This window comes from Myxocyprinus asiaticus, chromosome 35 (genome assembly GCF_019703515.2).
Source record: "Myxocyprinus asiaticus isolate MX2 ecotype Aquarium Trade chromosome 35, UBuf_Myxa_2, whole genome shotgun sequence".
Classification (NCBI taxonomy): Eukaryota; Metazoa; Chordata; class Actinopteri; order Cypriniformes; family Catostomidae; genus Myxocyprinus; species Myxocyprinus asiaticus.
The window spans coordinates 24,643,739-24,666,304 of NC_059378.1; the positions used below are offsets into that span (position 1 = coordinate 24,643,739).

The 22,566-nt window shown below is 36.0% G+C and overlaps 1 protein-coding gene across 3 annotated transcripts in view; it reads left to right on the top strand.

Annotated features, from left to right (window-relative positions):
* ttll7 (tubulin tyrosine ligase-like family, member 7) overlaps positions 1–22,566 on the top strand; it is a 150,221-nt gene that overhangs the window by 16,208 nt on the left and 111,447 nt on the right. For all 3 annotated transcript variants that reach the window (XM_051673258.1, XM_051673260.1, XM_051673259.1), the window contains exons 2-8: positions 3,367–3,617; positions 4,319–4,453; positions 5,537–5,658; positions 8,263–8,330; positions 8,451–8,609; positions 17,278–17,494; positions 19,358–19,522. In XM_051673258.1, coding sequence (XP_051529218.1) covers positions 3,593–3,617; positions 4,319–4,453; positions 5,537–5,658; positions 8,263–8,330; positions 8,451–8,609; positions 17,278–17,494; positions 19,358–19,522 — 891 coding nt within the window. In that variant the 5' untranslated portion in view covers positions 3,367–3,592. The remainder of the gene's footprint in view (positions 1–3,366; positions 3,618–4,318; positions 4,454–5,536; positions 5,659–8,262; positions 8,331–8,450; positions 8,610–17,277; positions 17,495–19,357; positions 19,523–22,566) is intronic.

Below are 22,566 nucleotides of genomic sequence, written 5' to 3' on the forward strand. Positions count from 1 at the left end.
ATCATACCACAGTACTGAATAAACAAACATGCAATAGTTCCACAATAACGTTACACATTTAATTAAAGAGTAGAAGCTAAAATTCTCCCTCTTCCTAACTTAAAAAGCTTTTAACAGATTATATTGGCTTCCTAATTAGCAACATTTTCAGCTATCCCTGAAAGCTTGCCCAATCAGAATTGGATTTTTGGAGTTATTTCACAGTACTCAATAATTGGTGACAAAATAGTATATAGGATTTTTATAGACATCGTTACATTTTAGGGCAATATGTACATTCGTGACCAGTCTTTATTTATTTATTTTGTTGGTCCTTTATTCATTGGAAAATAGAGACAGGAAAGTGGAAGAGAGAAATAGGGAACATGATTGGGACATGATGACCCAGGCCAGATTCAAACCTGGGACCCCATGTCCAAAAGCTCTTACATATATGTCAGTAGCAAGTTCTCCAGTCAACCTATGAATGGCTTACTTATAGTACACTAAACTGGGATAGAAGTATTTTAACATCCACAAATGTAAAAATAATTGTGTGTGCAAATGCATTTTAAACATACACCACCGGAGGACAGTGTTGTTCTTTATATTGCAATATGGAACTTCCTAGAGCATTTGGTGCCATCTGTAGTCTTATGGTAACATTTAATGCTGACATCATATGCCATACACTTTTAATACTTTGTCTGTGTCCTTGAGTAGCATCTTTTCCAAAACAGAATATAAATTCAAACATTGAGCTAAATTTTTTATAAGCATCCTTTCTCAAGCGTACAAAAAGACAGCACAACACATTTTAAGGATTTTAGATACCTTTACTCCATTTTAAAAAGTATGTGATTGACATATTATCATCTTTATGTAAAAGATTAAACAGGGTTGGGGAGTAACGGAATACATATAACAGGATTACATATTTAAAATACAAAATATAAGTAACTGTATTCCACTACAGTTACAATTTAAATCATTGGTAATTAGAATACAGTTACATTCAAAAAGTATTTTGATTACTGAAGAGATTACTTTGCATTTTATTGTCAATTGTTTCATTTAATATTTAGTGCTTTCAGATGGAAAACATTTATACATATAGATGATGCGATCCAAAGTGCATTTGAACAGCGGTGAAACACTTTCTTATGATGTGTTACATTCATACGAGCAGTAAGTTTGAAGTAAGTTTGAAGTAAGTTTAGAGCAGAAGAAATAGAAAAAAATCTTGTGTTGTCAGCTTTACGCTAAGCTAAAATGCTATTTCTAGCCATTTTACATGCACATGTTACCAGGCACGATAATACTTTTTTTTATCAAGAAAATTCATGTTGGATCATAATTTCTTTTTTTCTAGTAAGACATTTGATATTTGGGCAAAAATCGGATTATTGATAATTTTTGTATTGTTTTCTTGAATTTTTTTTTAAAAATCCTTAAAACAAGATCAATTTGATTTATCTTGTTTTGGAAACAACACAGCATAAGATATTTAGGTTTTTCAGAGAATGTATTTTTAACATGTGTATTTTGTCTTACTGTACTGGCAGAGTTTTTATAGTCAAAACAAGTGAAAAAATCTACCAGTGCTGAAGAAGTAATCTAAAGTGTTTAGAATATGTTACTGACCTTGAGTAATCTAACAGAATATGTTACAAATTTAATTTGACAGCATGTATTCTGTAATCTGTAGTGGAATATATTTCAAAAGTAACCCTCCCAACTCTGAGATTAAATTACTCGTAACACCACAGACAAATGCCTTCTGGGTTCTTTTGAGCCGCAGATTTCAGTGGTGGAAATGAGCAGCGCTGCTGTTTTAATAATCTTTTAAGAATTATTTAATGTAACATGGTTTTTTGATGTTAATGAAATTATTATTGGAAAAAACAAGTTTTAACATGATTCAGTATGTCTGTATGATTATGTTGTGCGTGTAACAGGTTGACGAATACACATCCTCACACATTTAAAACACTTCTAAAGCCTGAGACATGTAGCATACAGTATGAAAATGAAAACAACCATCAGACATACAATATGTGTCTTTACTGCTTAATTTATTAAACCACATACAATAAATAATAACGTTTGACTTCAATATCATCATATTCCATGTTTAAACTTAATTTCAGGATTTTCGTTTTAATAATTGTTACTGACTGCAATCAAAATAAATACAAAGACATCATTTTAGCAGTATGAAATTATTTTTATTTGCATGTCCTTTTACAAACAAATAGTAGACGGGGTCCCGTTCTTCCCGTTAAACCTTCCATGAGTTTTGTTTATATAAGATCAACTTTAGATCATATTTGGCCTTATATCTGTCACAGTGGTTGCACTTCGGAAATTATAAATAGCGGTTTGCAATCGTAGTTTGTGTGATTACCAACAGCAGCTGCAGCTCAATTGGGTCTAATTAGCAGTTTTGGGTAAGTTAATTAAAAATAGTTATTCACTACAAATTACTAATTATTTCTCTAAAATTTTAATCATATTACTAATTACTTCATTGATAATCACAATACTAATTAGTTTACTTTTAAGTTACATTCTAAAACACTTTTCCACTCAACAAATTCAAAATAATGTCTATATTTCTTTTTTGTTCATTGTTGCACACAAGTCATACACTCAGCACTTCACATTTCTCCTTCACAATGACTCATTATGGGGCATTAATTCATATATTCTACATAAATATTATATTATAAATAAGAATAACCCTATAAAGTACTAAAAAGTAATTAAATGAAATGAAAGTAAGGGTCCAGAATATCACAGAGGCTTGGGGGTGTGCTCTTTTGACTTGGGCCAGTAAGTAACCACCCAGAACGCTTTAGCATAGTGGTTGTAAATTTTGCATGGACAAGCACCCCTGACATTTTCTTCTGAAAATGTACAAATCAAGTTTGTGATTGTTATTCTTGTAAGTTAAAGTAAAATGAAGATTCATAGTAGGTCGCCATCATTGCTGTTTTTAGAATCACCTGTAGCCAAGCTGTTATAATGAGCATGATATTAGTATAAGTTTTTGTAGAGCATGTTGTACTGTTAGATGTGTGCTCGGATGCATGACAGATCACAGGCATGTAAAGTGAACATTAGAATGTTAAACATGCAGAAATCTCACTGGTTTATGATAGAGCGATGCTAATGTTGCGGTATTTTGACAGAGAGCAGACAGACCCTCATCTGCTGAAGCCCCCCATCAGCCAGTAAGAGCTGATCAGTGAGGTGAAACCCGCTGTCAGTGGAGCTGATATGTTTGAGTGACACAGCAAACATCTGGCCAGACTGTGCAGTTCCCTCCAGCAGTTCTCTTTGTCTGACTTTACCAGTCTTACTGGTTCTCTCTCTCTCTCTTAGACACCTTGTCCATCTGTAGCTCTGTGGAAAAGCCCTGAACCCTTCAAGATATACAGCCGACAACCACCCTTCACCCCTGTCGCCTGCCCGTGAACTTGGAGGACAAATGATCTTGCCACCTTCTGAAAGTATTGCTACAAAGACAGTGAGGAGGAAGTAGATCAGTGCCAAACCGGGCCTTAGGAGGATCAGGGGCGGGGCAGAGCGAGGGTCATCTGTTTAAGACATGCCCTCACCCCCCAATGATGGAGGTAAGTATGATCAGAGACATTTTAAGGCGATGAGATAGACCACCCAAAATAAAATGAACTGGCTAGAACGCAATGCACGATATGCTGACTTTAGGGGTGGAAGTCCCGTCTACAGTTTAAAGAGACGATCATCTGTTTTGCACAGGCAAGCGCCTCTCACATTTTCTGTTGAGTTAGAAAATGAGGACCCACTTTATATTAGGTGTCTTTAACTACTATGTACTTAAGTATTTGATACAATGTACTTATATTATGTACCTGATTTAACCTTACCCCTAACTCTAAAACAAATCCTACCCCAACCATAAACCTTAACCCCTAAACCTAACCCTACCCTACCCCTAACCCTACCCTGACTTCTAAACCTACCATACCTCAGTAGCAGCAAATGCGAATCTTATGAGAATTTTGTTGAACAACATTGTATTGTATGTATTTTTATGTTAGTACATAGTAGTTAAAGACACCTAATATAAAGTGGGACCAAAAATGAGTTTCTTGTTATTTATGCAGTTTTTATAACCTTATAATAATTTAGATACTACATATTATTATTATTATTATTGTCAGGAGGTAGGCACTCTGGTGGGAATTTAAATTGTTATTGTAATCCAAGTGCAGGAATATCTAAAAACCTTTTGCGCAATGATATGCAGTCGATATAAATGTAAAAAAAATCTTCATTTCGTCATTTTCCACAGACGATCAAGGAACGTCACCCGTGAACATGCCACCAGCTCTCTCCAATCAGAATGGAGTGAAGAGGAAGGTTCACGCCAAGAAGAAGAAGAAGGGCTTTATCACAGCCAACGTTGTTGGAACAAAATATGAGATTGGTAAAGCAAATGTTCTGTGCAACATGTCAAATGTGTTAATGTAAGATTTATTAGATTTAATAAACAGCAGTAAAAAACATAAGACAGTAATCTTACATGAAAAGCCTTTGTTATATAGCATTGTCATAAATGTAAATTATTGACACTAATTAAATTTTTTTATTTCCTACATCAGCCTAGAATCATTCACTCCCTCTCTTTTTTGTATTTTGAAACACAAAAATAGATAATTGGCTCAATTTGTGAACAATTACAACAGGGGTGTAAAGTAATTTTACTTCATTACTATACTTAAGTACAGTATTGTAGTGGTCGAACAGTGGGCTTTAATGCCCCATGCTGATTGGCCGGTAACCAATATAATGCTGATATACAGTATACATAATACAATTTAATTACAGCAGATAGGATATACACAAAATTGGTGAATTCAAATGGACACTTTTTACACAAAATGTACTCAAAATTGCTAAATAAAATTTTTAAAACAGAAAATGGGAACTCTGGCACTGATACTAGGCGCAATGACCAGCTTTTATTTAAAACAGCAAATGAAATTCTACATCTGGTTGATAGTGTGTGTGTGTTGTTTGCACTAAATCATTTTTTTTGGCCAGAATTATGGGTTCTTTGTTTTGAAATATCTTTATAATAGTACTTATCATAACTGTTGGCAATAAAACAATCAAATATTTACATAACAGGGTTGCCAATGATTCTAGCTTGGGCTTAACTGGATTTCAGTGTAAGCCTTGTTGATTTAGCTTTATCCAGTAATGCTTACGTTTATCTAGACAAAATCACATCATTATTATAATATTACCAATTATTACAATTAGCTTAATATTTTTGGGGTAGACAATGAAATGCATTTGCTATTATGTCTTAAAGCATTATGGTCAAAGCAAAAGCATCATCAAAACATAACCAAAACATGTTTTCTTTTCAAGAAATGAATAAGATGATTTCTGTTGATGAAATTGATTCCATTGTTTGTGTCCATTTTGTCACGGAAACAGAAAAATGATACCAAATTGTCAGTGTCAATGCATATCAAATTAATGTAATGTGATTTGTTTGCAGTTCGTATTGTAATAGAGGAGATGATCTTTCACAAAGCCAGAGATGATGATGAGATGGCCAATCTCATCTGGAACGACTCCACTGTGCAACATGAGAAAATTGCTGAGCTCAGGAATTATCAGGTATTGTGACTTGATTTTTCTTTTCAGTGCAAAGAATAATAATAATAATAATAATTATAATAAATAAAATAAAAAATAAAAAAATACAAAAAAACAGATAAAATCAGAAAAATGAACTGCTAATGTTTCCTTTACTAAGAGATGTGACCTTTACCACAGCTTATAAACACTTTCTTACAGTCCTTCACAGACATATGTGGTTTTACCCTTGTGTTGTGTTCGTATTATCCCAAGATATTGCATTAGAACTTTTTTCCAAGTTCTTTTTTTAGTAATTATATTTTGTACTTCTTTTTTTAACATATTTAAAATATATATTTTTTTATTGATAGAAGGATTCATTGAACTGACCACTTGCTTGATCTAAGCAAAACAGGTGTCATTTCAAAGCTTAGAATCTGGACTTCACAATGCATTTAGCTGATCCTGCCAATTCTTAAATAATGCTCTTTAAATTGCTGACAGATTAGAAATGTTTTGTTCTCATAATTTGCAAATTTGTTATCACAACAATTATATTCAGAGTTGGTAAAAACATAAAAATGTTAATATAGCCATATGTTATATATCGTAAGGTCTCAATTAGTAAAATGCAATGAGCAAATTTTTTTCACTCAGTATTAGTATGACATTCCACTGACACACATAAATATAATAAACAGGAGTGTCTTTTTGGCACGTTTTTCCTTATAACTTCCTGAAACATACATATAACATATAAAATTACATATTGTAACTTACAGCAGACAACCCCGATTCAAATTAGCTCAAACAAAACATAATATGATAAGTAGATGTTGAAATATTCCTCAAAGAGTGTACATGGAAAGATGATGCACAAAAGGGCACTCAACACATGTTGTGTGTGTGTGTGTGTGTGTGCACATGTCAGAGGACTTTGTGTGTGCAAACACACATCCACATAGGTGGTCATCTAAAGGACTGGGATGCTCCTGAAGATGTAATATTTCTGTATTTTGTAGTCTAATCCATTCATTTCCAATGGTCGGTAATTTTTGAGCGGGAGCACAACAGGTGTAACAAAGTGAAATAAAACCAATAAAATGTAAAGAAAATGGTAAATGTTTTTGTATGCATTCAGATACCATATGTGAACAAAGTCAAGGAATTTTATTCCAACTGGATTAAGTAAAAAAAAAAAAAAAAAAGAAAAGTTATCCGGGTCAAAATGACCAGAACACAATATAAAGGTTAATCAACAGAACTACTCTGAACGCAGGCCCCTGTATGTCATTTAAGCATTCCTGACCGTGAGTTATAGAGCTACGATTGGGTCTAGAGAAGTCAAAGGCTTTGTTGGAGAGTTCTTTGTACAATGAAAACATACTGTAACTTTCAGAACTCAAAACTTTCTTCCCAGTCCAAAAAGAGCATTTATTGAAACTAAGCTGCCAAAACAACTCATTATTAGCCAGATTAATTCATTAACACATGACAGCCCACATTTACACGTCAACACGTGTACATTTGCACGTGTTATGAAGCTTAGCCCGCCCAGTTACAATTAGGGTATAAGGAGGAGTATTCCTAAACACCAGAAGAACTTATGATAAGAGTAAATGTGGAAAAATCCAACAAACCTTGCATGTTTCCTGGCTCTCTGTTTAATTATAAGGGTCAAAGAGAGGGTGGAAAACGGTCATGAAAAGCGAATTTATGACAAAAATTTACAAAAATTCCTGACATTGTAAATGGAGCTCAGGAAAAAAATTAAATGGTTAAGAAATGTATGATCTGACCCATTTAACCAAGCATAAAACTGTATTTTAAAATAATATACTGTATATATTTTTTTTAACAATCTTAACAATACTGATACCCACTAGATCAAAATAAAAATGATAAAAGCTCCTTTAATCATGTAATCGAAAAATTGCATAAAATATGTTTTTAGATATCATAAGGCTGACTTTTACTCTCAATGTACTGCACATGGCATTATAAAAGTGCTATATGAAATATATTACTATATTGTTTTTGTGTGGATAAGGACTTGTTTTCATAAAGCAGCTTCTGTATGTCTGACGGAAATTTTCTGTCACATATCACAAAATTACAGCCGTAAAGATAAATACCTCAAACAATTGGCTATGATGTTTTGCTTCATGAAACTGTTTATACACTTCTTTTTTATTTTTCTCTTCTGGATAACCATGTCTTCCTTTTACACATACTAAAAGGCTTGTTGTTTAATGTTTCTCCTTGCTTTCCTTTGATTGGCTCGGCTGTTCAGACTCATTTGCTCAAAGAATACAGAACCCCACCCCCCACTTTTCCTTTTTACATTCAAAGCAATTAATTCATCTGTCACTACCTACAAATACACAAGCTCTGATGCAGAACCAATTACCTTGGCCCTTAGAGTCAAAATTGATCGTCTTTTTTATTTTTAAATTAAAAACAATGTGGAGAACTAAATAGGGGTTAAGAAAGGTCTGACAACCACCTTTTGTTTTGAGTCCATAATTGGACATAAATGTCAAATATTATAGCCTCAGTTCAAGACTTTGGCTCTAATGCTGTGATTTTCCTTGCAAAGGTGAATAACTGAATGCCCTCTAACAGTATGATTATTTTCCTTAGAGGATAAACCATTTCCCAGGAATGGGTGAGATATGTCGGAAAGACTGTTTGGCAAGGAACATGGCCAAGTAAGTCCACAAACATGGTACAGTACCAGATACAGTACATGACTGATTGCAGCTGCCCTCCACTCAGGGAAAGTTGACTTTACACTTAATTTTGGTTAATGCTTATATTGTGTTTCTTAGAATGATAAAAAGTCAGCCTCAGGAATATAACTTCATCCCTAAAACCTGGATCTTCCCAGCTGAGTGCACTCAGTACCAGAACTACGTGAAGGAGCTGAAACGAAAGCGCAAGCAGAAAACGTTCATCATTAAGCCTGCAAATGGAGCTATGGGTCATGGGTAGGTTACTGCAAAACAAAAGCTTTGACTCCTGTATGATCGTGTTTTGTAGTGGTGTAGTATTGTGTGAGTTTCCAAGCTGGTTTTTTTAATTTTTTAATTATTTTTTTTTTATTTATTTAATCACACATTATACATTTGCACATATACAGTGAAATTCTTTTTTTTTTTTTCACATATCCCAGCTGAGCTGGGGTCAGAGTGCAGGGTCAGCCATGATATGGCACCCCTGGAGCAGATAGGGTCAAGGGCCTTGCTCAAGGGCCCAACAGCGGCATAACCCAGAGCCTTAACCGCTGAGCCACCACTGCCCCTGGTTTAAGCTAGTTAGTGTCGAATTGATACTAGTCTGGTGAACTTGCATAGTAAAGATTTTAACCAGTGAAACTTAATTTGAAGCTAGTCAACCAGCGTGGTCTATTTTTGGTAAAGCTGGTTAACCAGGAAGTCTTGCTGGTTAAGACACTTACAGGTTCTATAAGGTCATGGAATTCCAGGAAATTAAAAAAATATATTTTCCAGGCCTGGAAAAGTCATGAAAATGAATAAAATCTGCAATTTCATGGAAAATTCTGTAGTATATATGCAGTTTTATAGTTTTATTCTTTTCTAAAATATTTCATCGACTAGAAAAGTGGCTGTTTCTCAAAATGCGCTCTTTTGTGCTCTTAAGTTCTCGTGGACTTGTTCGAAAGTTCAATTCCAATACTCAAGAATGCTAGGATCGAAAATGCATAAAATTACCTGGATGTTTTCTCGATCAGGCCGAAAAGCGAGGATGCATAAGATGATGACTTGTGGGCAAGAACCCGGTACTACAGAGGCAGAGGAAGGACATTTATCATTGTGTTTTCCCTCAAGAGTTTCCCTGCTGTAAGCTCGCAAAAGTCTGACAGCTCGTGAGAGTTGTTATACTCCGTCAACATTTGTTGCTTTGTTGGGCATCATTTTAATATAGTAACAAACACATGGAGGAAACGAGTGTTAAAATACTTTTTTCTTACAATGTTTCACTAGTCCTCCGAAAACTCATTGGAGTGATGATAACAATGCGCCAGTAGTTCTCTCACTGGCTTCAAATGTGCTGTTAATTGCGCAAAAGGAAAATCGCAGCACATCTCAAAGCTTGCAATATATGCATTCTACGTCCTCCTGTCCTTCCGAGTTTCTCAACTGATGGGTCGTGACCCAAAAGTGGGTCGCAGGTCGGTTTGTATAGGTTTGCGGATAGCAGGGAAAGAACAATGCCATGGTTCTCCCTCCATTGAAATTTTGGACTGCAGAGGCAAATTTAATGATTATATCGCGTCCGCCTCTTTTTGCCTGCCAAATATGCTTCTCATTTCTTTATTTTTTTTCATATTTTTGCTGTGCAACTGAAGCCTTGTTTTCGCGCAAGGGTGATGCGACCATCACGGAACCACTCATGGCAATGATCTGCTCTCCTCTGTATCTTTGTTGCGCATGCATCAGCTGGGCTTACCTCGATATCGCGGCTCAGACCACAAAACTAATGCGACCCATGGCCAGGTCTAAGGGGGGGCAAGGGGGGGCATTTCCTCCCTTGATTTGCCTCAAGCCCTCCCAGAAACTTTGATGCCCCCATCCTGGCTGACAGAAAAATGATCGAGGGACACTCTGCCCACCAGACTGACGTCGTTGCACCCCTAAACATACAATAGAAGTGCCCCACCAAATATCGTATCCTAGTAGTGGCCCTGATGCCACCCTCCTTGAGAATCCTTCTCTGCGAATTCTTGTAAGAATTTTCTAATTTATTGTGCTTGGAGGAAGTCCTCTCAAACAGTAGTCAGCCCTGACATGCTAAACATCACTGAGAAAAAGAGCAGTACTGTGCTATGTGCCAAAATAAAGGTTTTTTATATTACAAGTCACCCGTACTACAATTTATTACGATTTTACAGTAGTAATAGTAACTGTGATATTTTGATAAAAATCATATAGTTTTATATTAAACAATCTATAAGGTATAATCTATTAGACTTAATGTGGCAGGTGTAGTTAAAGTTTCTAAATGTTGCTACTATTTTTTCATTACAAATGCTGTAATTTATTATTATTATTTTTAGAAAGACTAGCTACATTGACCTAACTACAGTAATGAGGAGCTATCCATAGTCTTACCTGTACTTATATGGCATTGCACTGTAAATAGAAGTGCAGGAACATAAAGGGCTTTAAAATCTGGACTCCCAAGACTTATGGACTAATTATGGAAAAAATCTTCCTCCCATGTAATTTATGTTCTGTTTGAATTATGTTTAATATTAGTTAATTAGCAGGATAATACATATACAAGACTCATATGAATAAATAGGCTCATACTGAATGTGTAGAGAAAACTTCCTGTATCTTTTGATGTTGACATGAACAGGTTAAGTTTTTTAATATATTGGGTCACCACTTGATGTCCAATGTAAAATCTGGGTACCATAGCAAAACCAGTTGAGAACCACTGGGCTAGAATACTCTGTGTGCAGGTAAACTTGCTTGCAAGCCATAGTGATGTCCAATTTGTGAGCAAATCATTCTTTTGAGTTGGTTCTTTTCAATGAATTGGTGGAACCGCTTCACACCGTCTGAATGAATCGTTAGTTAATCTGTCTGAATTTAAGTGATTTGTAAAAATTATTTATCACAAATGGCTGGAAAGACATGGAAAAGTCATGGTCAAATTCACTGGTCGAAAAGTGTGGAAACCCTGTACTTAAGAAACCTGGTGGGGACCAGCTTCCAAAACAATCCTAAACATATACTGGCCTTTTCAGCAGGGATTATAGATTATTATGATCAATAATTTCACCATGAGCAACACATTGCTACAAAAACCTTTACTGGTTGTGGAACATTATTCTGATTAACCAATCATTGCAGTCAGATTTTAGGGCTAAGGTTTGGCTTAATGCTTGAGTTTGGGCTTGGCTTAGGGCATTGTACAACATTCCTGTATACCAAGCAGTGCTCTCTGATTTTGTGAGTAGGTTATGGTTAGGGTTATACTTTGGTTGGGTTTGGGCTAGGACTATGTTTAGTTCCAGGAACAAGAACCCAATCCTTACCCTTATAGTAAACCCTAAACCAGTGATATTCGATTTACATAGCCCGTAAGGTATTATGTAACTTTTAGAAAATGCAGGGTGATATAGACTCAAGCCACTAATAACCTTATGGTGGGTTGTATTTGGCCTGTGGACCAAACTATCGCTATGTGTATGACTTTCTTTCTTCTGCAGAACAAAAACAAAGGTTTTGAAAAGAATTTCACGGCTCTGTAGGTCCATAAAATGCTAGTGACCAGACCTTTCAAGCTCCAAAAATCAGAATAAAGACAGCATTAAAGTAATCCATACAACTCCAATGGTTAAATCTCTGTCTTTAGAAGCAATATGATGGATTTCAGTGAGAAAAAGATCAATCTTTCAATAATTGCTTACTATACAGTGGCAAGAATAATTATGTGAACCCTTTGGAATTACCAGTATTTATGTATAAATTTGTCACAATAATTAACAAACATAATCTGTTTTAACTAATAACACACAAATTATTGTATTGTTCTTGAACATATTGAATACATCATTCAAACATTCACAGTGTAGGTTGGAAAAAGTATGTGAATCCTTAGGCTAATGATGTCAACATAAGCTAATTAGAGTCAAGAGTTGGCAAACCTGGCATCCAGTTAATGAAACGAGATTGGAGGTGTGAGTTAGAGCTACTTTGACTTATAAAAAGCACTCACACATTTTGAGTTTGCTATTCACAAGAAGGATCTGCTGACATGGACAATGCCTCACAAAAAAGAGATCTCAGAAGACCTACGATCAAGATTTTTTGCTTTGCATAAAGCTGGAAAGGGTTACAAAGTTATCTCGAAGAGCTTAGGTATCCATCTGTCCACAGTTAGACAAATTGTCTATAAATGTAGACGATTTATTACTGTGGCTACTCTCCCTAGAAGTGTCTGTCCATCCAAGATGACTCAAGGCACACCGCAGAATGCTTAATGAGGTAAAAAAGAACCCTAGAGTGACAGATAAAGACTTGAAGGAATCATTGGAACTGTTCAACATCTCTATTAATGAGTCTACTATACAGAAAACATTAAACAGGCACAAAGGAAGCTGCTGTTTTGCAACAAAAAAATTACTGCGTGTGAAGATTGCAAAAGACCACCTTGACACTCTGCTACTGCTACTGGGAAAATGTTTTGTGGACTGAAGGTTGAAACTAAGGTTGAATTGTTTGGGAAGAACACACAGCACTATGAACATGATAACATCATCCCAACGTTGAAGTACGGTGGAGGGAGCATCATGATTTGGGAATTCTGAAGGTGAAAGTGAAAGTGGAAATTTTAAGTAAAAAAAAAGGATTGAAATATTGACCTGTTTCTCACCCAACGTGATTGCATCGCTTCAGAAGACTTATTAAACCACTGGATTCGTATGGAGTAATTTTCTGCTGCCTTTATGGGATTTTTTTGAGCTTCAAATGTCTGGTCACCATTCACCTACAGAGCTGAGATATTCTTCTAAAAATCTTCATAAGTGTTAAGCAGAAGAAAGAAAGTCATACACATCTGGGATGGCATGAAAGTGAGTAAATATTTTTAGGTGAACAATCCCTTGAAGTGTGATTCCGTTCACACAGCAAAGGCTAACTTAACTCCCTCTCAAAATGAGCTTGTTAGTCCTGTAAATTTAAGGGAGTCAGTTTGGTAATAGAATGTGGTTGTCACTCGTTTATAAACAAACAGGACTGACAACCATATCCTGCTGCTGTGTGAACGTAACCCTGTCCTAAGACTTTCTGCAATTCTGAATCTTACCCTAAAGCCCAAAGTATACTCCGGTCAGATGCGAACACAGAGCATGTCAAGAGCACGTGTGTGAGGAGGTCAGGAGATACCTGCATTTGTAAAACTCGAATCTGAAGGAATACAAAGACATGTTTATGGGTCTAAACTCCTGAAGAGAAATTGTTCGGTGTCTCATAGCAGTTGTAGCATGCATGCGCCAAACCCCTATATATGCGCGCACCGTCAAATGGAGTATAATTTGACAGGCTCACGTTCGACTGTACACAGACGCTGAGCGTTCGCGTCAAAATCGAAATATAATTTGGGCTTTATAATAACCCTACCCTCAACTGTAATCATAATATTAAGGCTAACATTTTAAACCCTTACAGTACCCTAACCACAACCCTATATCCAAATGCATAAACCTAGTTCAAGCTTAATGTGTACACCAGTAGATGTGGCACTACTGTGTTTATGACATGTCTGTTATCCTGTAGGTGAATTAATGTGTCTATGGTCATATGGTACAGCAAGCCAGTACTTATAAAAACGAGAAGTCATCAAAGGTTGTTGTGAGTTATTGTGGCACATTTAAGAAGTGAAAGAAGATTGTCTGCTCGGCGGAGCAACGGCTGCAGATTAAATTTGAAAAAGCGTAGCGTGATGGAGGAAATTAAGTTATATCTTCCTCTGTAATTTATTTTTCAGGCTCAAAACTAAATGAATATTGTTTGTGTCTAAGCAGAGGCTTGTTAAAAAGTGAGGAGGGCTTAAAGCCGAGATCCCCACCGGTGCCAAATTAAACAGCCAGCCAAAGTGGGTTTTGATTACCTGCCATCAGCCCTCATCAATCATGTCATGCAATTCAAACAACCACATTATCCCAACATAACACAAGCTACTGGACGCTAAACACACCTGAGTCAGCGGATGCCAAGTGCAGGACTAGAGTGTCATTATGGTGGATATAAGGAAGGTTGCCCAGAGTGCTTCTTTTGACTCTCAACCAAATATAAGTATTTTGAGTTCCTTCTCAACTGCTGAAGCAAATAAAATGTCATTTTAAATGATAAAATAACTTTTTATTCATAAACAAAACAAGTTATAACAATCAGTAGTGACAGATGTGACTTTGTTTTCCCTTTTATTTAATTTTTTTATTTTTTATTTGTTTTATGAAACAATTTCACTTATTTGAAGTGTAATTAATCCTGGAAACCCCTCATGAGCCACTTATTACCCTGGAAGAAATGAGACTCAATCACAGTAAATCATTTTTAATTGTTTAATTGAGAAAATTGAGTGACTTATTGTCACACGGGTCTTTTTAGGTCCTTCGTTCTTGTTTTTGTTCATTTTCTGCAATTTTGCTCTTGTTCAAAACAAACAACTGTAAATGGGCTGAAAATTTTTATAAAGAATAAAAGTCACAAGATGATGTTTTTGTACCAGGGTGTTGCTTCAATTACAGGCACTTTTATGTTCCATAATTTGATTTTATTAAAACAAAAAACTTGGGTGATAAAGTTACCTTTAAAACAGTTTTGGAAAATGTTTACCATGCCTTCATCCTTTATTTTTTTTAACTTTTGCTGTAAGCAATTTTTTTATGGAAAGTTATGCAAAAAATAGTCCTACTCCCTGAAAGATATTCATGAAATAAGTGTTATGAGATATGCCACCTGTCTTTGTGATAGCACTAGAATCTAAAAACAGCAAAAAAAAAAAAACCAAAAAAAAACATTTATCTGTTGGCCGCACTCTCTGACGCTTTCTGCCTGTCAATCATTTTGCGCATTCTGATAGTATTGTAGTTGTAGCAAATTATTGAGGCTTAAAGGAATAGTTCACCCAAAAATTTAAATCCTCTCATGATTTACTTACCTTTAAGCCATCCCAGATGTATGCCTTTCCTTGTTCAGCAGAACCGAAATGAAGATTTTATAAGCACATTTCAGCTCTGTATGTCTATACAATGGAAGTAAATGGGTGCCAGCTGTTTGACGGTCCAAAAGGCATATTTAGGCATCATAAAAGTAATCCACACAAGTCCAGTCGATCAATTAATGTCTTCTGAAGCAAATCGATAGGTTTGTGTAAAAAATAAATTGATAATTAAAACTTTATTAACTTAAAAAAAATGCTTCCTGTTGTCAGTCGACACATCACATTGTGTCGGTCGCATGACATAAGCGCGATGGCACATTCATGCGAGAAGTCGGCAGCACGCGCTTTGTTTACAACAGAGCAATGAACATCACGCAAGAGTTAGGTCATTTCAAACAGCGCTGGCTGGAAGTAATGATTTAAAGTTAAAAAACAATTAATTATCGATTTGTTTCTTACACAAACCTATTGATTTGCTTCAGAAGACATTAATTGATCGACTGGAGTCGTGAGGATTACTTTTACGCTGCCTAAATATGACTTTTGTATCATCAAACAGCTGGCACCTATTCATTGCCTTGTATAGACATACAGAGCTATAAAAATCTTTGTTTCAGTTCTGCTGAAGAAGGAAAGACATACACATTTGGGATGGCTTAAAGGTGAGTAAATCATGAGAGAATTTTCATTTTTGGAAGAACTACTCCTTTAATGCCATTTTTATGCCATGTTGCTCATAATAGTTGTCAGATGAGGGCGCTATTTATTTTTGACAACTGCTTCTGCTCGATGTGGGTCTCAGTAAAGCTCATTTGGTATATTTGGAGTGCAGGGTTTGGAAAGAGGGGGTGTGGATAATCCAACGTCTAAGCCTTTGGAAATTCCAGAATGGCTAAAATCGCTTATAGCACCTTTAAGATTAAAATATAAATATATGATGTCTGAGGGACAACAAAGAAAAATATAAATGTTTTTGTGCACATTTTCTAGTCAATGTGTAATTTTGTCAAATTATGGAAAAGTGTGAAAGTATTATTTAATTCAGGCCATGAAAATATCCTTAGAAAATCAAAGGAGTCTGACATTTTATTAGACTCAGAATGTTATCAAACACAATACGTAATTGTGGTGTAAATGTTCATGTTTCTGAAAACTTACATATGAAAGAATTCTCCTGTGGTGCATGTATGTGATGCATTCTCCTGTAATGCACTGTTGGTCATTGTTAGTAGAAAAAATAAATAAGTCTGAGGGTAAAAGCGTATTTTAATAGAGTTTTTTTCTAAAAGCCCACATGGCCAGAATTGCCTAGCTGAAGAAACATCCACCCAAAAATTTGTGAGAGCGTTCAGCTGTGTTTCTGCTAGTGCCAAACTTCTATGTCTAATTACACCAAGAATAAACTGACAAATTTGGTTGCCATATTTATCAGCTAACACATCTAGCAAATGAGCTGTGATGACCGAGCCCTCCTTCAGTGATTTTGGAAAGTTGGCATCTCTGGTAAATGTTTTGGCCACATGCAAACCAAAGGAAGAGAAACATGTTACCAATTAAGCCAACGCAGACCAAAGGCTATATATTTTACCATCCAAACTGGTTTTTCTAAGGCCCCTTTGTTTGTAAAACATTAAAACTTTTTTTGTGAACACACATTTGAGAATGTATCGTCGTCTGTATAATATAACAGCTAAATGCTGGAGACCTGTTCAGGCTCAAAACCAAAGGAAATAAATGATGGCAGGGCTTGAAACAGACCACAAAGTCTGGTCTTATTAACCTGGCCCTAGTCAGGGTCCAGAGACTAGCGATAGAGACAGCACCTTAATAAACCCACTCTCTCTGTTATGCTTCAGAAGTTTGAATGCTTAACAGCATTATAACAGATTCTTAAATATGTATGCAGCAAATTTTTGGGATGCTTGTTGATGGAATCTTTTGAATTTCTGTTTCTAGGATATCTCTGATTCGGAATTGCGAAAAGCTCCCGGTCCAGGATCACTTCATTGTGCAGGAATATTTAGACAAGCCCTTCCTCATGGAGGGATACAAGTTTGACCTGAGATTCTACATCCTTGTCACTTCCTGTGATCCACTGCGTGTCTTCCTCTACAATGATGGCCTGGTGCGAATGGGCACAGAGAAGTACCATGTACCCAACGAGTCAAACCTGGTAAGCTGGGACATCAAAAGCTTAAGAACATCATCATAGGGGGGGCCTGGGTAGCTCAGCAAGTAAAGATGCTGACTACCACACCTGGAGTCGCAAGTTTGAATCCAGTGCGTGCTGAGTGACTCCAGTCAGGCTTCCTAAGCAACCAATTGGTCCAGTTGCTAGGGTGGGTAGAGTCACATTGGGTTAACCTCCTCGTGGTCGCTGTAATGTGGTGAGTTGTGCGTGGATGCCGCGGAGAATAGTGTGAGCCTCCACACGCACTAGGTCTCTGCGGTAACGCGCTCAACAAGCCACGTGATAAGATGTGCATATTGACTGTCTCAGACGCGGAGGCAACTGAGATTCATCCTCCGCCACCCAGATTGAGGCAAGAGACTACGCCACCACAAGGACCTAGAGCACACTGAGAATTGGGCATGCCAAACTGGGGAGAAAAGGAGAGAAAATCCAAAAAACAAAACAAAAAAAAAGAACATCATCAGAGCGATGTGAAGATTTTGTATGTAGTAATAAATTGTTTTTCTGTTTAGAAGTTTTTTTCTCAATTTTTATTTATTTATTTATTTTATTAAGAGGCAACATCAGATGTTTTGTTTTGCTTGCTTGCTAACAATTAGCAAGCGGTACCAACCTCGTCCACCAGGTGCCACAATCAGCATGAAATCTTATGCTTACAAGGTGACCACAGCTGTCATCTGACCCTTTGTAAGCATAAGGTTTCATGCTTAATTTTTTGAGAGAGAAAAAAAAAAAATTATTTGGAGAGAAAAAAAACATTTTGGGAGAGAGAAAAAATTAGTAGGAAGATAATCTTTTTTGACAGATAAAACAATTGAGATTAAAAAAAAAACATTTTAGACAGAAAAAAAAATGAGTTTTTAGACTGAAAAAAAAATGTAATGAGAAAAACTGTGTTTTTTTAGACTTAGAAAAATATATTTGGAGGACATCGGCTCAGGAAGGCACTAAGACACCTAAAAAATTCACCTGCAGTTCAGGGCTTCTCTATTTAACAAACTAATTACTTAGAAATTTAGCTGGACATCAATGCGTCAATTTTAATTTACGCTGAAATTTTTTCTATTTTTGTTTCATGAATTATTGGTCAAATGGGTGTTCTTATGTAAATCATTGCACTACTGTGAATAGAATGTGACAATTTACATGAGTGGTTTTACGGATGATTTACGTAGAAATGAATTCTCATATTTCCATCCTGATCTCATGAAAATGATTTTACTGTGGCAACATTTTTGCTAAATGGAATTACATGGTTCATTACATGTATTACTGCAGTTTTTAGGTGAAGTGTCCACAGAAGGGTGCTAAAAGCAAGTTAAATGTTTTTTTGTTTTTTTTTTGGAATGCCATGTAACTCTACCCTCCCAAGCAATCGGGCCAATTTGGTTGCTTAGGAGACCTGGCTGGAGTCACTTAGAGTTAAATGTTCTTTTTAAGGTTAACGCTCTGTGGAGTTTTACGGTTCAACCTGCACATCGACGACACTTGCATGATATAAAAATGATTAAATTAGTTGTTTTTAAATAATTGTTAATTTGCAAATTACATGTGAAGATGTTGTGGAATTCATTAATTGAAAGGTTAACAATACTAAAAATTGGTATAGTCAAGTAAATATTTGAGATCATAGGGGTTCAGATGGCAAAAAAGGCTGGCAACCCCTGGGCTGGTGCATTGACATCCAGCTATGTGACAGTATGATAGTATATTGAACGGATTGTATTTGTTTCTTGCACAGATTTGTTTTTGTTTGAGTCAATTTAAACATGCCATCTACTCTGTCTACAACCTTTGCTTTCAACCACTTGGGGATGTGATTTGTGTTTGTTTTTCTCTTAGAACCAGCTATACATGCACTTGACCAACTACTCTGTCAACAAACACAATGAGAACTTTGAGCGTGACGAAACAGTAGATAAAGGCAGCAAAAGATCCATCGGTTGGTTTACCGAGTTCCTTCGAACCAACGATTACGATGTGGCCAAATTCTGGCGTGACGTATCAGTGAGTTTGCTGTTTATTCTATGTTAATCCTTCACCATTTCTTGATGCCATTTTTCTGTTGCCTTTTCTCTTTTTTATCCTTTTATCAGCCTCACTGGCTCTAGTTTCTTAATTTTCTCATATTTTCCCTTCGAAAAACGAATCTGTTTCCTGTCAGCATGTTAGCAGTGTGACAGCTCTGCCCTTATCTTCCTGTTTGCAATGCCTCTTTATCCTCGCTGTCTACTTCTCTCTTCTGACTCCATCTCATTCCTCCATCTTTTTGAACTGAGAGTTCATCCATACTTTCTGTTTGTTGAGTTCTTTGCCAAGTGCATGCAGAAGTGTCATAATTTACTCAGTGTGCACCTTGCTTGTAATCTAGTGCCTATTCATTGGCTCACAGTTCTTGATATTTTGTTACGTGTACGCTTTTAAGTATGAATTTGAGTTTTGCATTAGGGGTGGGCGATATTACCAAAATATTATATCACGATTTGAGTAATTTTATATCGCAACAACAATATAAATAACGATATAGTACATTTTTTCTGGAAAATCCATAAAAGTTTGTTTATATATTATATAACCACAGTGTAATGTCTTTTTGATAACCCAGTCAGAGAATTGAACACTTTTTAAATTAAAATGACTTCCTCTTATATAATTTTCTCTTTATTCGGAACTTGACAAACTTAGTCAAAGTAAAACAAACAAACAAACAAACAAACAAAACAAACACTCAACTTGGTTTTAAATCAGCCTTACCATAATGCTAAATTTCACAATATGCCACATTTCAATCTGATATGTTGTTGACCAGTATTTTTATTATTATTATTATTATTATAAACTTTCCTCAAGAAACTCAGCATCTTACCAACATCAAACCAAATTAAATAAATATCCAAAAAAAATAAACACTATTTAAGCCATCTCTCTACAGAATATATTAGTATCTGAAGGCAAACATGGCCGGTTTGTTTCCTAATATCAGAATTTTAGTAAGGGTGATGATGTGTAGTTTAAAGACCCTTTAATTTGGTACATGACACAGTGTTTTAGCTGTTTTCAGTTGTAGCTGTTTTCCTCATCAGGGGAGGTTAAAATGTCTGGATGTTAAGCTGTTTGAGATGTTTGTGTTCCTCCATAGCTAAGGTTAAAAACTTGATGGGTAACGCAAGTTTTTTGGTCTGTGGTGAGATATCGAGAGAAGCCAGATTGAGTAGCGCAAGTAATCCTGCTCTGCACTCTACTGTCTCTGGAGCACAAATATCGTGAAGCCTGCTGGACCCCCGGCACTTGCGTGCTCCAGAGAAAGCACAGAAGACACTCACGTGAAACACAGATGCGCTGGTCAGAAAGAAGCATATTTAGCGCTTTTGATGCGCCAAACGCAAGATGAATGTCATTGAATTTGCTGAATTTCATTAAAATTTTCAATGCCGTAAAAACCATGTCATGTTTTTTTCAGTTCTCTCAGTCTCTCGTGAAGCCCTGCCCACTGATAGATAGGCATACGCTGCACTCATGGATATATACATATCGTGATATACGGTACACAATATAGCAACACATTGACATTTATATTGTCCCCATGATATATATCGTCATATTGGCCAGCCCTAGTATTTATATATGTATATATATGTGTGTGTGTGTGTGTGTGTGTGTGTATATATATATATATATATACACACTACCGGTCAAAAGTTTTGAAACACTTGACTGAAATGTTTCTCATGATCTTAAAAATCTTTTGATCTGAAGGCGTATGCTTAAATGTGTGAAATAAGTTTTGTAGACAAAAATAAAATTGTGCCAACATATTAATTTCATAATAAAGAAAAGCAGCAAAAAAGTGCCCAACATAGATGGAAACTCCTTCAATACTGTTTAAAAAGCATCCCAGGGTGATACCTCAAGAATTTGGTTGAGAAAATGTCAAGAGTACATGTCTGCAAATTCTAGGCAAAGGGTGACTACTTTGAAGATGCTAAAATATAACACAGTTTTGATTTATTTTGGATTTTGTTTAGTCACAACAAAATTCCCATAGTTCCATTTATGTTATTCCATAGTTTTGATGATTTTACCCTTATTCTAAATGTGAAAAAAAAAAAAAAAATGTATAATAAAGAATGAGTAAGTGTTTCAAAACTTTTGACCGGTAGTGTATATACAGTGTATATATATATATATATATATATATATATATATATATATATATATATATATATATATATATATATATATATACACACACACACATACATACATACATACAGTATATACACTCACCGGACACTTTATTAGGAACACCAGTACACCTACTTATTTATGTGATTATCTAATCAGCCAATTGTATGGCAGCAGTGCAATGCATAAAATCATGCAGATACGGGTCAGGAGCTTCAGTTAATGTTCACATCAACCATCAGAATAGGGGAAAAAATGTGGTCTCAGTGATTTCAACCATGCCATGATTGTTGGTGCCAGACGGGCTGGTTTGAGTATTTCTGTAACTGCTGATCTCCTGGGATTTTCACACACAACAGTCTCTAGAATTTGACTCAGAATGGTGCCAAAAAACAAAAACAAAAAAACATCCAGCTAGTGGCAGTTCTGCGGACGGAAATACTTTGTTGATGAGAGGTCAACAGAGAATGGCCAGACTGGTTTAAGCTGACAGAAAGGCTACGGTAACTCAGATAACCTCTCTGTACAATTGTAGTGAGCAGAAAATCATCTCAGAATGCACAACATGTCAAACCTTGAGGCGGATGGGCTACAACAGCAGAAGACCATGTTGGGTTCCACTTATGTCAGCCAAGAACAGAAAGTTGAGGCTGCAGTTGGCCTACCATCAGCATGTCGCAGCAGAAATCAAGATTTATCAGACCAAGTGATGTTTTTCCAATCATCTACCGTCCAGTTTTGGTGAGCCTGTGCCCTCTGCAGCCTCAGTTTTCTGTTCTTAGCTGACAGTAGTGGTACCCGGAGGTCTGCTGCTGTAGCCCATCCGCCTCAATGTTCGACTTGTTGTGTGTTCAGAAATGCTTTTC